This window comes from Natator depressus, chromosome 4 (genome assembly GCF_965152275.1).
Source record: "Natator depressus isolate rNatDep1 chromosome 4, rNatDep2.hap1, whole genome shotgun sequence".
In the NCBI taxonomy this organism is placed as follows: domain Eukaryota; kingdom Metazoa; phylum Chordata; order Testudines; family Cheloniidae; genus Natator; species Natator depressus.
In genome coordinates, this window is record NC_134237.1 from 60,225,554 (window position 1) to 60,241,044 (window position 15,491).

At 39.9% G+C, this 15,491-nt stretch overlaps 1 protein-coding gene across 1 annotated transcript in view; it reads right to left on the minus strand.

Moving 5' to 3' along the window:
• Window positions 1-11,532: 11,532 nt before the first annotated feature.
• PLRG1 (pleiotropic regulator 1) overlaps window positions 11,533-15,491 on the minus strand; it is a 30,490-nt gene continuing 26,531 nt past the window's right edge. The window contains 1 exon segment of the mRNA XM_074951029.1: window positions 11,533-15,479. Coding sequence (XP_074807130.1) covers window positions 15,420-15,479 — 60 coding nt within the window. The 3' untranslated portion in view covers window positions 11,533-15,419.

Consider the following 15,491-nt stretch of genomic DNA (forward strand, 5'->3'; position numbering starts at 1 on the left):
GTTTCTGAAAATGATAAAATCCTTTAAAACTAATTTGCCCTTCCTTTCTACCATTCCCCTTAACCTCACACCTCAGTTTCCACCCCCTCTGTGCAAATCAACAGGACTTTCCTCCACCTATCGTATGTCTGTTTACATTGGAAGAATCTCAGCTTCCTCCTCAAGTTCTGAATAAAGCACAAAGTACATGAAAATCCATCACTCTTATTGGGGGGGAGAAGACCACCCTGGCTAATCTACAGGGAAGGAAGTGGAGGGAAAATGACGAGGGAAAGGAAGGTAGGTGGGAGAGAAGAGAGGAAACACCAAAGAGGAGTTTGAACCTTTTATTAAGCAATTTATCTTTCAATAATTTGACAGGCCATTCTGGAGGTTTTGAGGGTTCATTTAAAATTTTAATTTGAAGTAACAAACTCTTCAAATGAATACAGGCACTAATGGAAAACAAATGCACATCTTCAAAGTGCCAGATATTGAGAAAACATCAATGAAGAGACTTTGACATGAAAATGAAACCTTAGGAGGGGAGTCTTCATAGTGACACACTCCTCATCCCCCGGCATGCTACAGTAACACCAGCTGGGAGCAAAGGCATATTTAGGCATGACAGAAGCCTGCCACGAATGTCAAAGAGTCTGTTCTGATTGCATTTAATAGCGTAAGCAGACCCATGCATGTGTAAGAAACGGCAGAAAAATAAAAAGAATAACTAAAAAGCTAGAAAAGACCAGTTTGAACTAACACTAAACCTTTACTGACAGTGGAGGAGAGTTAACATGAAAATAAGAAACTAACACATATGTATAAGAAAAGATTATAAATAAGTTTATCTTTAAAAAAAAAAAGGGAGGTTGAAGCTGTATTAGCTGGTGCTGGAAGTGACTGATGATATCGTGCAGATGAGCTTCCTGATTGTAACTGATCACCACTTGCTGAATGTTTTGCCTTCATAAAGATTTGCCAGACCCATCTGCTGATTAAGTGAATCTCAAACCAACATTCTGGTGAGTCAGCCATTTTGCAGATTGTGCTAACAGCCAATATCTTAGGGACTACAACCTAAGAGAATTGATGGTTTAAGGCATTTTTAAGAGACAATGGAGTCACTGTTAAAATACGTAGATAAATATCTGGCCCTGACATGGTGGAGGGTCCTCGTAAAGAGGTGGATATCCTCACAACCCAGAATCCACTTGAAGCAGCGGCTAATCTCCTGGAAAGTAACTTTTTTGGCAACCAAAAGGTTGCTAAGAAAAGGGTAAAAAGCCACAGTTTTTTTTTCAGGATTTGAAAGTGACAGAGCTTTTGTGAAACAAAATGAAGCATTGAAACTGGAATGCAGAAAATATGAAACTCAAGTTAAAGAAATGCAAGAAGGTGAGACAAGAACTTAAAGACAAGATCACTGAGCTACAGGTACAGTGTGTTTCCTTCACTGGCCATATCAATGTCCATATCAATGGCTCACACAGTGTTTACAGTTAAGGGGATTTATTCTTTAAATTAGAAGGAGCATGTGATAGATGCTGAGGTTCTGGAACTGTGCATGCTGCTTCCTGAAGTTTTTGTTTGAAGTTTTGAACGTGAGTGTATGGAAGTGTGTATCCAGGTGTGGGACAGGATTCCCCTCCCCAGTAACACTATTCTTACCCTAGAGAAGTAATGGACTCTATTCATGTGGTTATTGACAACCTAAGACAACAAAAAGCAACTGTCCTTAAAGGGCTGTATATGTAGTACAGCTTTGCAGTCACAGCTACAAAATGTGCTAAGCTGAAAAATGAGAATAAAAGATCGAGATAAGCCTAAAGCTGCCAGATATATTGGCCGAAAACTGTCACTCCAAGCAAAAAGGTAAAAAGTTTACTCCCCAAGAATGTAGTAGCTAGTGAGGCCTTGGGAAATATCCTATTTCACAATTAAAAACTGAAGCTGAGTGGTTTAAGGAAAAGTATAGGTGAAGTTGAAAGGAGGTTTGCACAGCTTCTAAGAACACTACAGCGCTCGGAAGGGACTAGACAGTTGGGGATAGTGCAAGTGTTAAAGTGTTAAAAAGTCTAAGTTTTAAAGAAAAGGGGCGAGGAGAATACCTGGTAAGTTCAATAAGAAAAAATGAACAACACAGCAGCTAAGACTGTCTGCCAGAAGAACACGTTTAAGTGTAGCAGCAGAGGTGCAGATATCTAAGTTGGATGAGACGCAGAAAAGAGTAAAGAAATAAAAGTGGCAGTAAAACTGAACATTGCTAAAATATAGCATTTAACAGGCCAAAAAAAATAAAAAAAAAAGTTCTCACCTTTGAAAAATATATTCAGAGCTGAAATACAAAAGTAAAACTGCAGTTTAGAAATGTGAGCTGTTTAATTTAGAGGAAGTCCAGTGAAAAATGAAAAAATATTTTTATGGCCAAGCTTCTAACAAGGAGTATGAAGTAGGAGATCTGGCACTCGTGCAGTACGTCTAAGATAAAAAGCCCTTTCCAAAAGCCATTTGAGAGGATCCCTGTTATTTAAAGGACAAGACTAGTCCATCAGGTAAGGGATGAAAAAGGGGTGGTGAATTGATGACAGCATGCTATGCAGCTGAAACCATACAAAGGGAAGGACAGAAGTGAGTCAACTAATGTAAAAAGAGGGAACCAAGAATATTTGTTTTCTCTTTCAGACCTTGATCACCGTGGGAGGCATAATATGCACTTCATTGGGGTCTGTGACATTCGGGATACAGCAGAGGAACAAAGCGGGGGCAGTGCACAAGGGGAAGACTGCCACCTTAGCCTCACGGGTCCCGGTAACCATGTGGGAATGTTTACAGTGTTCTGGTACAGACTGGACAGCAGCCAAGGTGGAGGATCCTGCAACCACAGGCAACTCTCAGGAGCAGGGACAGGGAATGGGGGAGGTTGTGGGGGTGGTGTGTTTAAATGGGAAGATAATGGCTACCCTAACCATAGCATGCAGTTAATATATGCTGGAAATGTTACAGTTACTTCAGAAAATCATCAGACTACGGCCCAGGACTCAACCTTTTGTCCCAGGAAGGTGGTGTCGGAGACTTTGACCTTGTCTGTGAACGTGATTAAGGGTTGGCAGAGTACCATTATCACTCCTGAACATACTGGAGTAACAATGCCTCCTAACACTAGAGTTGAAGCAAGATGATGAACCATGCTCAGAAATGGAAGCAGGACCTGACAATCACGAACATTAGATTATATAGAATATTGTACAGCACCAAATGATACCTGTAGTATTGAATTTAACAAATTACAACAGTTCTGTCATGCCAAATGTGTGTGCTTCTATATGCAAATGATAGCAAAAGTGGTGCAACATTTCAGACACTCAATGGATGGGGTGGAATTGGAGGGAAATTGGTAGCCTGAGAAGGGAAAGAGTCGGGGGAAAAGAGATATAGGAACAATACTAGGAGTTGCGGCATTGGGAATACCAGCATGGAATATATGGATATCTCAGTATTATGGGAAGAAAATCAGAAAATGAGAGTTCAATTACAAAATCTGCTAAAAAGTTAAACAGAATTAAGATGGGGGGGGGCTTCAAAGGGTTTTTAGGCTGTGAGGTTAACAGGGAACAGCTGTTTAAGGAACTGGAAGCAGCAATCAATGAAATAGGAAAAACAATAAATCATCCAAATGTATCAAAAGCGATTACCAGTTTGTAGCATGGCAGCTTCCTAATACAGGTGCTACAGGTAGGACTAAATGAAATTCAAGGTGGGGAAGTGCCTGGGTTCATAACAAATAAGATACTGGAACAATGGACAAAAATAAAAGTAGATTGGTGCAAGGTGAGGCATTACTCAAGAGTCTATAATGCTGAGGAAAAAAGCCTTCCTATCGCACTAGCAGTACCAGTGGCCACAGGACTATGTGAGGCATTAAGAGTGTTAGTGTCCAGTCCATAGATATGTTGGAACCTACCATGGCAGGTTATATCTTAAAGGAATAGGTCACTCATCCTCAGATACTGGTAAGGATGTGTGTGGTGGGGTCTGGAAAGCACCAGACACCTCATGTTGTTCCAAAAGGCGTGGTACCTGGTTATGTCATTGTGATCTATTGCAGAGCACATAGCCAAGGTGAACCCACGTGCCTGCAAAGGAAGCCCAAAATTGCACAGGATAGCTGAGGCAATGGAGACAAGGCCAAGCCAAGGTTGCGAAGGCTGGAGAAGGTAAATATTGTGTAACTTCTTGGATTGGACACTTCAAATATGGGACATAAACATATTATTGTAGCTGGCCAATGTTCTACTTAGTTCCAAGAAAGGTTACCTGAATAGGAGACAAGCTAATTTTTTCAGTTATCCAGAATGAGATCCACAATGTATCAACTGATTCCCCTCTGACAGATGCTGTCTGAGATACTGGTACTGCTAAATCAACTCCTACCACTATTGCATTTAAATGTGCAGGCCTTAATGAGTAGACACCCTGATTTAAAACAGGAGAATTGAAATATTCAAAATGATATAGATACACTGCGAAATGCCCCATGGTGGGAGTTAGCATACTATATTGAGGAACATCCATGAATATGCATGATATTAACAGGCTTTGTAAATGTACAAGCCATACTAGTAATGGTGTTAATTCCATTGATTTGGAAGGTTAGGAGCTTGGGAAAGAGAAGAGATGTATATGAAAAACAGGTTTTGATGAAAACATAGAAAGGATTCTATGGCTTCACAGTGGGGAGTGTTGGGTGCGAAAGCATATTTAGGACTGATAGAAGCCTGCTGTGAATTCTAAGAGTCTTGTGCTAAGCTCCCCCAGAGCTGTTGAGCAGCTTGCAGGGTCCACCAGGGACTCCTCTGCTTGAGATACTACCTAACCCACCTTGTCTCTGAGGAATTCCTAAACAGAGGATTCCGCAGCTAAAATGTTTCATCAAGTCAAAGCTTGTCAATATCTTCCAGTTACTCAATTCCTCCTCCTTTGAAGGTTGTAGTTGCCTAAAACACCAAACATTATGGAAATTTTAAGCGGGAGGAGAAAGGGGCAATGCTTAAAAAAAAAGCAAACATTACAAAGTATGGAAAAGTCTGTCACCTAAGTTACCTCAACTCTGCCACTGTATCATCCATCAGCTACAGAACAACCAAAAACCAAGAGTCAATTCTATACTCAGCCAACTTCACTGAATCAATGACTGAAAACAGTCTAACTTTACTGAACCACCTTATTCGTGTTGACAGACTGTATGCTGCTTTAGCTTATAAAGGTAAGTGCACTGGACTTTACTTTATTGTAACATGTAAAGTAGTTCCTGGAAAACAACCGGCTTTTGTATCTATCAAAAGGGATCAAATTCAGGTCCATTCCCCAAAGGTGTAATGTGGAAGTACTGTTATACTGTGAGACTAAGAGCTATTATTTGGGTTATGAAACTTAAGGGCTGGACGAAAAATTAGTTCATTTATCTGATGTGCAGAGTGGCAGGGTACCATACTTACGTATCAGACATATAAGTACAAAACCAAGACCACATACTCCACATTTTCTTAATGCTACAGACAAACCGCAGCATAAATGCAGTCCTTCATGCCCCCTCCCCTCCTTTTAAACAACTGATAAACTGGACTTAAAGATGTAAATGTCTAACGAAGGTTTTCCTTTAGGAACAGGAATAAAATTTGCACTGTACTGTATGAACTTTGATCATCAGAAAGAACACTTCTGTTTAAAATTATTTGTTACATATAGTAGCTTCAATTTACTAATAATTGTGAAAATTCCTAAGAGAATAGAGATGCTGATTTAGAGTGACAAAGTAATAACTCATTTGCCAAGGTTTTCAGTCTTCTTCTTCCTTTGTATGACTTGGATAGGTAGCAACAACTACAAATTTATATCTAAGTTCAATAGCCAGCACATTGCTGCAGCAGTGAGCTGGTCAATGTCCTTCAGACCACCGGCAAAAGAACCAAGGGGACACTCAGATATGATGTGCTCCATCATTTCTGCCCGGTGACCACAGTCGCATACAGGTGTTTGAATCACATCAGGACATCTCATGGGAAATGTGGACAAACCCTCTTTAAATGGAAAAATGAGGAAATCTGCACCCATCTTGCCGACATAAAACAGGCAGCTTGTCATTGATCCTGTTGAGACACCCTGATCTTTGATTTGAGAGTTTTGATTTGAGTGGTCAAAATGCTCCATGTGACTGTCCATTGGGCCTCAGCATTGAAGTTGGGTGTAAGGGTCTTGATAGGGTTCCACAGAAGGTTGTGGGATTTTAATCTAGTCTTTGGTGGGTTCTACAGGTCATGGTGCAGCGGGATCCTCACTTACATTGACATGGTTAAGAAAGTGAGATGTCTGAGCAGCTCTTCTAACTTGTGGAGGTTGGATGTGTGATAGGACCAGGAGCCAGTCAACTGGAGTCGATTTGAGTGTCCCCAACACTACGTGCATAGCATTATTGAGTAGTGTGACAGCTGTGAGACCACACTGACACACACTATTCAGCTGCAGAATATTCCAAGGCAGTGTTGCCCTATTGAAGCCTGGGAAACCTGGCAAGCAGCTACCACCCCATCTCTCTCCTCTCAACCACCAGCAAGCTCATGGAACAGGTGCTGCTCCACCATCTGTCTGATATTATCAAAGGTATCCTCCCAGCGGAACAGGCAGGATTTCATCCTAAGAGTAACTGCTGTGGCCAAGTAGCTTCACTTACTGGCCACATTGAGGCAGGATTCCAATGTAAGTTGAAGACAGGAATCACCCTTGTTGATCTGTCCTTGGCATACAACACTGTCTGGAGACAAGGCCTCCTCCTCAAGATCTCCTGCTTCGTTCACTGCCGGCAAATGATTTGCCTCTTGGCAGCAATGACTTGGGACCGACGCTTTAAGGACACCTTAATGGCCAGATCAGTAAACCAAGAACTCTTAACTTGGGCATCCCTCAGGGCTCTGTCCTGGTACCAATATTTTTAATATATATACTGAGGATATACCAGTGACAGAGTCAAGGAAATTTATGTATTTATGCCATTGCCCTAGCTGTTCAGCATACAAGCCTCCATACCAACAGCTGCACCCTAACTCCAGATCTTAGCACAATGGCTGATTATTTCCAATGCTGGAAACGCCCCCCCCACACACCCACCCCAAAAGCCCATGGTAACAGTTTTCCTTCTGAACAATAAAATGGCTAATACCAAACCTGATGTGCAGTTCTGCAGTGAGGCAGACTCATCTTCTCCCATGCCTTCAAATACTATTTCTATGCTGGTGAGCCCTCTCTATCACTGACCTCTCTCTCTCAGTTCAGTCTGGCATCTCTCAATCCCAGACAATTCCACATAACGTCAAAGCACCATCTCAAACTCACGCTCCTCAAAACTAAATATCACTTTACCTTCTATCCCTCTCTTCCACCTACCTTCTCTTTTCATTGAGAACTGCACTCTTTCCTATCTCTCATGCCTATGAAATCGAGTTCTTCTCCAGCCCAATATCAGCTGCTTTATATATTTAAACTTCTGTTTACGATGGCACTAAATTTAACACTGTCAGCCAAGCTCAAACCCTTCTAAAATCACCACCACCAATCAGTTGGTTCATCAGCCACAATATGAATGGACTTTTAACAACCTTGCAATGAAGAACAAACCCAAAGGCTCCAAACCTTTCTTCCAACAAAACTGGTCACTGCAACAGAAAAAGTGAAGGAAACTAATGGGCTGTGGAACGCATCCCTTCTCAGGAGTTTTATCCCTCCCCAAAGATGACAAGGAGAAGAGACTATGCAATAAAATGCTCACAGAAGAAACCACAAACAAAACCAAAGTATTTCATATTTGGATTTTTTGATTTTCATGGATGCAAACACATTAAGTGATCCTCCTTTTTAAAACAGTTTTATAGGAGAGTTTCTCCTACTTTGCACAAATTTAAGACTTTCTCCATTTTAACCCACTGTCTCTTTGTTCACATGATTTTTGCCATCACTAATAGCAGATGAACTATCCCCTAAATTGCCAGGATTGCAGACAGACCTAGTTAAGCCATGCGTGGCTTATCCACACACCTGAGAGAAATAATTCAGCTTTGCAGGGCATTACATTTAAAAAACCCACTGTGGCAAGAAATGATTTGTCCTTGCCAAATCAAAGCCATATAGAAGAGGTAAAGGTGAAAGCTTGTCAGCAACATTCATAGCATCCAAGGAAGCTAAAGGAGACAATAAATGTGTCCAGAATCCATTGCAAAATAAAATGCAATATACGTGTAATAATGAATACAGTTAGAGAAATTCAAATGCTATTGAATTCCAGGTTGACTTATATTTAAGCATTACCGACAGATAAAAAAAGCAGGTATTAAATAGCTTCTGCATAGGGAAGTATTGGGAGAAAGAGTAATACCAAACGGTTGACCCTGCAGCTGCTCTATGAAACTCCCATTTAAGTCACTGACTTCAAATGGAATTTCTTGCACAGAGAGCTTGAAGAATTGGGTCCTATGTTTGGAAACCAAAGGGAGGCTGAAGCTGAGGTCTAAGTATATTTTTCTTGCCCCTATTAGATAGCACCTTTGAGAATTGAAGACTTAGCTATTCAGTGGTTGCTAGGATACTTGCCCGTTATGAGAGGAAACGTCTTCTTGATTATGTCAATATGGTATTTTTGCAGGAAAAGGCTTGCATGCTTTTCCAACATAAAAATTATTTCATGAAGGCTTGTTCTAAAGTTTTTCATTTTCACATGCCTTAAACTCATTGAATGGAAATTATAATGTTGTCAGTGACCAATCTCAGAGGTGTGGGGTTTTTTTTGTTTGTTTGTTTAAAGAAAGCATAGGGAAATGTATTGTTCTATCATCATGAACATAACTGAAAAATGTGTTCGTGAAAGGAATCACAAGCTCTGAGCTTAATCCCAGAACAGGTATAGCACAGGGAGTGGCAATGAAAACTTCTCCAGATGGTCCAAACCACTGTGCCTCAACACTATCCTGGGGAGACCACTTCTAGACGTGAGATGGTAGCCCACATTCCATACCCACTCTCTGACCTCTCTATTGAGACTGCTAATAAAGTGCCAGCCAATTCTCATAGTGCTCATTACATAAACTGTTGCATACTAGGCACTGGATTAAATCCACTAGGCCACCAGAAAGCCACCAGATCAGGGGCAAGCAAACTTTTTGGCCTGAGGGCCGCATCGGGTTTCTGAAATTGTATGGAGGGCTGGTTAGGGGAGGCTGGGCCTCCCCAAACAGCCAGACATGGCCCGGCCCCTGCCCCCTATCTGACCCCCCCTGCTTCTCACCCCCTGGCCTGACAGCCCCACTAGGACTTCTGCCCCATCCAACCCCCCTGTTCCCTGATGGGTCCCCGGGACCCCTGCCCCATCCACCCCCTGCTCTCTGTCCCCTAACCACCCCCAGACCCTTTGCCCCTAACTGCCCCATCCAACTCCCCTCTCCTTCCTGACTGCCCCCCCAGACCCCTGCCACATCCAACCACCCCTTCTCCCTGTCCCCTGACTGCCCCCTGCTGCCCCATCCAACCCCCCCTCCTTCCTGACTGCCCCCGGGACCCATGCCCCCATTCAACCCCCCTGTTTCCCGCCCTCTGACCGCCCCGACCCCTATCCACACCCCCAACTCCTCTACCCTCTATCCAACCCCCCCGCTCCCTGCCTCCTTACCACGCTGCCTGGAGCGCCGGTGGCTGGCGGCACGGCTACACCAGGACAGGCAGCCGTGCCTCGCAGCACAGAGCACCGGGTCAGACCATTGCGCCGGCGGAGCAGTGAGCTGAGGCTGCGGAAGAAGAGGAACAGCAGGGGAGGGGTGGGGGCGAGCCTCCCAGGCCATGAGCTTAGGGGCCGGGCAGGACGGTCCCACGGGCCTTAGTTTGCCCACCTCTGCACCAGACAATTATTCTTGATCGCTATCCAAAAGGTAGCGTCAAATTAACGCAGTGACCTGGAAGTGAGAAGTTCTGCATCAGTAATAGTGATCCATTTAGTTCCCCTCGTGTCAAATTCTGTAGCTATAAACTGTCTCAATATCTCTTCTCTCATCATCACAGTCCAATTCACTTCAGTGAGAAGTTTGTTTATATTCAAAGAAAAAAAGTTGATCCACAAACTACAAATTCCATTTAAATGACAATTGCTATTAAAAAACAGCATGCTTTCAGTTGTCATTCTTTGCAGGGATATCTTGTTTTTAGTGTTCAAAACAGCATTTAAATGATAGACCATCCAGTTACTTTTGTTGCTTCCTCCAAGATACTCCCCTAAAATACAATTATAAACCTCAGTTAACGTGTAAAGAATCTACTATACCATAATAAAAGGCAAAAAGCAATCTTTGAACTTGAACTATTTTTGTTTCTCTAAAAGAAAACAACGCTGAATCCACTTTTGTTCATCAATTCAAAACAGTAACTTTTCACAAATTAATCTGTACAAATAAAATGGTTTTCAAGTGAATTGCGTACTGAGTGCTAATTGGATGCTTCAGTAACATGGCAAAACTCTCTGTTAGTTAATAAAGCAAAGAAGTAAAAGACCAGTAGTTAGATTCGTACATTTGTTTAAAATATACAGAGATTTCATGTTATATGATAGTATTTTATCCTGGAGAAGAATGTATCTATGAGGCCTGTTTGTTTTTTAACCTCTGGTCCAAAAAACTTTGACTCTAGTTTGTATCAAAGTGAAAACGAAAGCTTAATAAAAATTGCTTGTCCTGAAACAAACATGTTTGAACAGCATACAAGATATTGCAACAATGTGAAAGAAAATGTTAATATTTGGAGAATACCTGAATTTTTTGTAGGCTTTGAATTTCAGAAAGGTTAAAAATTTAGTAGTTCCTTCACTCGTACACACAAATTAAAAGTTAGGGTTTCTGGGTTTCAGTTGAAGGCAATAATGCAATCACTGGAATTTTTGTGTACAAATAAACTCTCAGACATCTTTGTTTATTAAAAAGATCTCTAAAAAATTGTAAGTGGCAAGAATATCAAGACAAAATTGTTCCAAGCCAATTCCTCCCAGAAGTAGGTGGCATTCCTAGCCTATGCTCTGGGTGAAATCCTGGCCTCACTCAAGTCAATGACAAAACTCCCGTTGACTTGAGTGTAGTCAGGATTTCATCCTGTCTACAGAACAATACCACCACCACCACCACCACCATATCCCCTTCATTTTATTGGTAACTCAAACCCCAACCAAAAACAAACTGTCACCTAAGCTTTCTCCACAAGCTTGGCTGTTCCTAGGTTCTGGATGGAGACTTCCATATCCCAGGCCCTATGTTTATCTCCTTCAGAGAGGCTTCAATCCTTTGTATGTCCCTGTTGAGGCTAATGGAATCCACCTGTTGTTAACTCCACATTAGTTCTACTGCACCTTCATGCAGGGTTGAATCACCTGACAGAGGAACCTAGCCTCCTCATCCCTCTGTTACACCTGATCAGCAAAAAATATTCATGTTGTACTAAAGGAAACCAGCACATACTAAGTGATGCTACCCATTGTTTTATCTTGCCTTACCTTCGCTCACTCACTGACTACATTTGTTTTGTTGTGTTATCATACCAGAAGAACAAACTGAATATGAGAAAATGACTGGAATCATTATTCTGTATTTAAAATTTTATTGGTGATTAAATTCCTGTCACTTAAAAGTTAGGCATAGCAATTTTATTTCTAGAGGAACTGAACCAAAAGAGATTATTAAAGACTCATTTATGTATGCTGTAAACAGGCAAAATACATAATCTTCTGCCCCAGCCTTCATACTGCCATCTAATGACAACTTTCTAGTGCTCTTTAATTTACACTGTATGCTTTACTGTACAGCATAACAACATTATAAAATCACATCACCCTTACCAATTACAGATTTTTGAAATTATGTTACAATCAGAAACAGTTTCTCTCACTTTTCTGTAATTATGTACAGTAAAAAGCAAAACAAACTTTTGTGGGTAGAAATGGGTATGATTTTACTATACACACACACACAGAGGCAATAATGGATTTTACAAGATACTTGGCAATAATTATCCATGTATCAGATAGAGTCCAGTCCAAAATTACTATAACAAATTGTAGCATGATACTTTCCAGCAACATGGAAGTTAAGCTATGAGCCTTATCCTCTTGTATTGCCCCATTATCTTATGATTTATTTAGATGTACAAGAAAAGTCTAAGATGCTCACTGTACATCTATAGGGAAGATCACCACAATTGTCTATAGCTACTTATTAAACTAACCTTTCAATAGCGGAACATTTAAAAATGAATTAATCTGCATTCTTGGTGTATTATAGATAATTAATTAGAACTAAATCAGGTTTAATGATATTTACATTACTGAAAAAATTAATAGAAAAAATGAAACTGCTGGTAAGAAATTTAACACTCAGGTCAAATGTTAAGAAAGCAAGGAGAGCTGCGTTATACAGTTTCCAGAAAGGAAAACTATAAGGCCAAACAGAAGTGATTACACACCTTTCAATTTGCAAACCAATTCATGTGCGTTCATAGGAATTACGTACATGCACTTCTGAAAAGAGAGTATGACCCTAAATCTTTGGTGCTGCCTCACCATGCTACCGGTGTCCTGCCAAACTGCACATGAGAAGCACAGGTTCTGCAGTGCACTATTCATCCATCTTCACAAAGTAGTATAGCAGTGCAATGACAGAAGCTATTAAGGGAAGGAAGAAGGAGCTAACCCAGAAGGACAGGCAAGAATCATGAGCACAAGTCTCTAATTTTTTCACCTTTTTACTTCAAATGTATGTATCCTGATAAAGGAGACTAAGGTGTTTCAACAGTAATCTAAGATTTTCTTGGGAAAAATTATTTCTCCCTACTCCTTTTCCCTAAAGAGGGCTTTGTTCCCAATCTGAACATTTTGCAACACATGATGCCAAACTTGCAAAAGAGTTTGAGGTCATAATAAATTTACAGAAATACAATACACAAGAATACAACACATTTTCCATTTAACTGAGGTTACAATGGCTGACAGCTGTTCTTGAGAGCACCACAACTTCAGTACTCATGAAATAATATCATCGACTTAAATCGTATGGCACCTACTACCCTGATTGTCAGTAATTTTGACCAGCAGCAACATGCATCTGAATCTTTACTGATTACTTAACTTTTTAAGTCAGGATTCCACTTGAAGTATATTTAAATAATTTATGTAAAAGTTACCGGTATGTAATCTTTTTACATATTAGTACACTGACATTAATATATTTTACAAGGACCCAAATTATCTGTATAATCAAATGTATGATTTGTTGATGGTATAATGCGTTTACCCACCTTACATACTAGCATGAAACGACTGCTCAGGGACTGCTCTTAGGGGAGTTCACACGCACGCTCTTCCCCAAGTTCTGCAAGGAATGTTTACCAGAACCAGCAACAAAACTGACGCAGCACAGGCAAGAGGCTGCAGTCAAGGTGTGTGCAGAAAGGGGAATGAGGGAAAAAGAGGGCGGGACTTTTTTTTTTTTTTTTAAGATTCAGGATGTTGTCAAAAATTGCATTTAAAAAAGAAAGACAAATTTCAAAAGATTAGAGTTAGAAGCATCCCTTTAAAAGTGGGATGTTCATTTATTTTCAAAGCAGCTTTAACCCAAAATTTAATATTGACAGTGTTTCAGATTTTTTTGCTTTTAAACATGTCTTCTTTTGAAGAAATGTGAAAATGCTACTTATCTTTCCCAATTTTTTTCTTTCATACCTTGAAGTACCTTGACATGAAACACAATAAAACTTGATGTATAGCAACTGAACAAAATCACTGCAATTATATGTATAAAACTTCCTACATTGTGGACATAACACTTTAGGTAATAGTCTTAAAGCAAAGTGCAACTGTTTTAAGCTGCATGGAGTGTTTTAAAAGGACACTATCCAGTCTATTATTTTTAGATATAGTATTCAGCAAAGGATGTATACAAGACTGTGTTCCTTCTAAAATCTTTTAGAAAGCATTAAATAATGTTCAACTACTCTTACAACGTTAACATACTTACTTGCGTTACAAATGACCCAAATTTCAAAATTCTCTGAAACAGAGGGCTCCGGGAACTGGCAGTTCTCCCACCACTAGTTCACAGCTCTGAATATCAAAGCCAAGTTTGCAGCAACTAGAAGTTGCTAATATACAACTAGTGGCCATAGCAAAGTTCTTAATGGACAAGTACATATTCACAATATGAAAACCACCATCACAACTGTCTGTTAACAGTATCACCTGGAAAACCAAGGATTGAGGCCAAGGTCAGGGTCAATTACAAATACTTTCTCCCCTTTGTGAAATTACTTCAGAACAGGACTGAGCTCACTGACAAAATGATATAAATTTACTTTCACTTCCGCTGCCCATCACTTGAATGCTCTGTAAACAGATTAAAGATTTGCCTTTCTAGGGTTATTAAGTCATCACCTTTCATGAATATTAAGTTATTTTTCAAATATTACAAATGTCTCAATACTGCAGTGGTAAGTATTAAGATTAATTAAGATATGATTCACAGCCTCCAAATCTAATTCAGAAGAGTTTTAGCACCAAAATAACGGTTTAACAAAGTTTTATAAGAGGAATCATGTATGATTCTGATAATTGATAAAGACAAAATATAATTAAACAAGACAAGTCATTTGGTCCTGAACATCTTGACAATGACACTTTAAAATCTGTTTGGACCCTTACAGTGAATATTTTATAGTTATATTTTACTTTCATACCTTACTACCCAAATTTTAGGTACAAGGTAAAAGTTTTTCTAATGGAAAAAAAATTGACTTTAAACTCAGTTTCACCAAATAGTAGAATCTCTGGCAATGCTCAGTGGCTCACATTCATGAAGCAAAGCACATAACTGTCATACAGCCCTGCCTCCTTGATGGTTTTATTACTCAGTGACAGAGTAATTTAACAGTAATAAGGGGTAAACAATACTGCTCTAAAAATCTCATTCTCTAAGAAAAATCCTGCAGAATGACCTCTATGTATAAGCTTGTCATTAGTTCTTGGAGCCAAATAAGGGTATTCCAGAAAAACTGGCTCAACGAACTATCTTCAGAGCTCTTGCACACAATGAATATATAATAAAATAACCACCTGTACGACTATCCGATTCATGAACTATACATGCTCGACAAAGTCAAACAGTTAACAGCTGCAGCTGGTTTCCAGGATTTAAAAAAAAAAAAAAAAAAAAAAAAAAAAAAAGACAAAACCCTAATAGAAACAAAATTTATTGTAAAACAAGGTGAAACAGCAATGACTTTAGCTGAGTTCCTTCTCTGTAGTTCTATACAGAGCATAATGCTCTCAGGAAAGACAAAAAAAATGATAGCATAACTATGCAGATGTTGCCTCATTAAAATCGCTTTCTCTTGATAATTTCTGGTTTCCAGCTGACAGGATGAGTTTCTTCAGTCTGGAAAAAAAA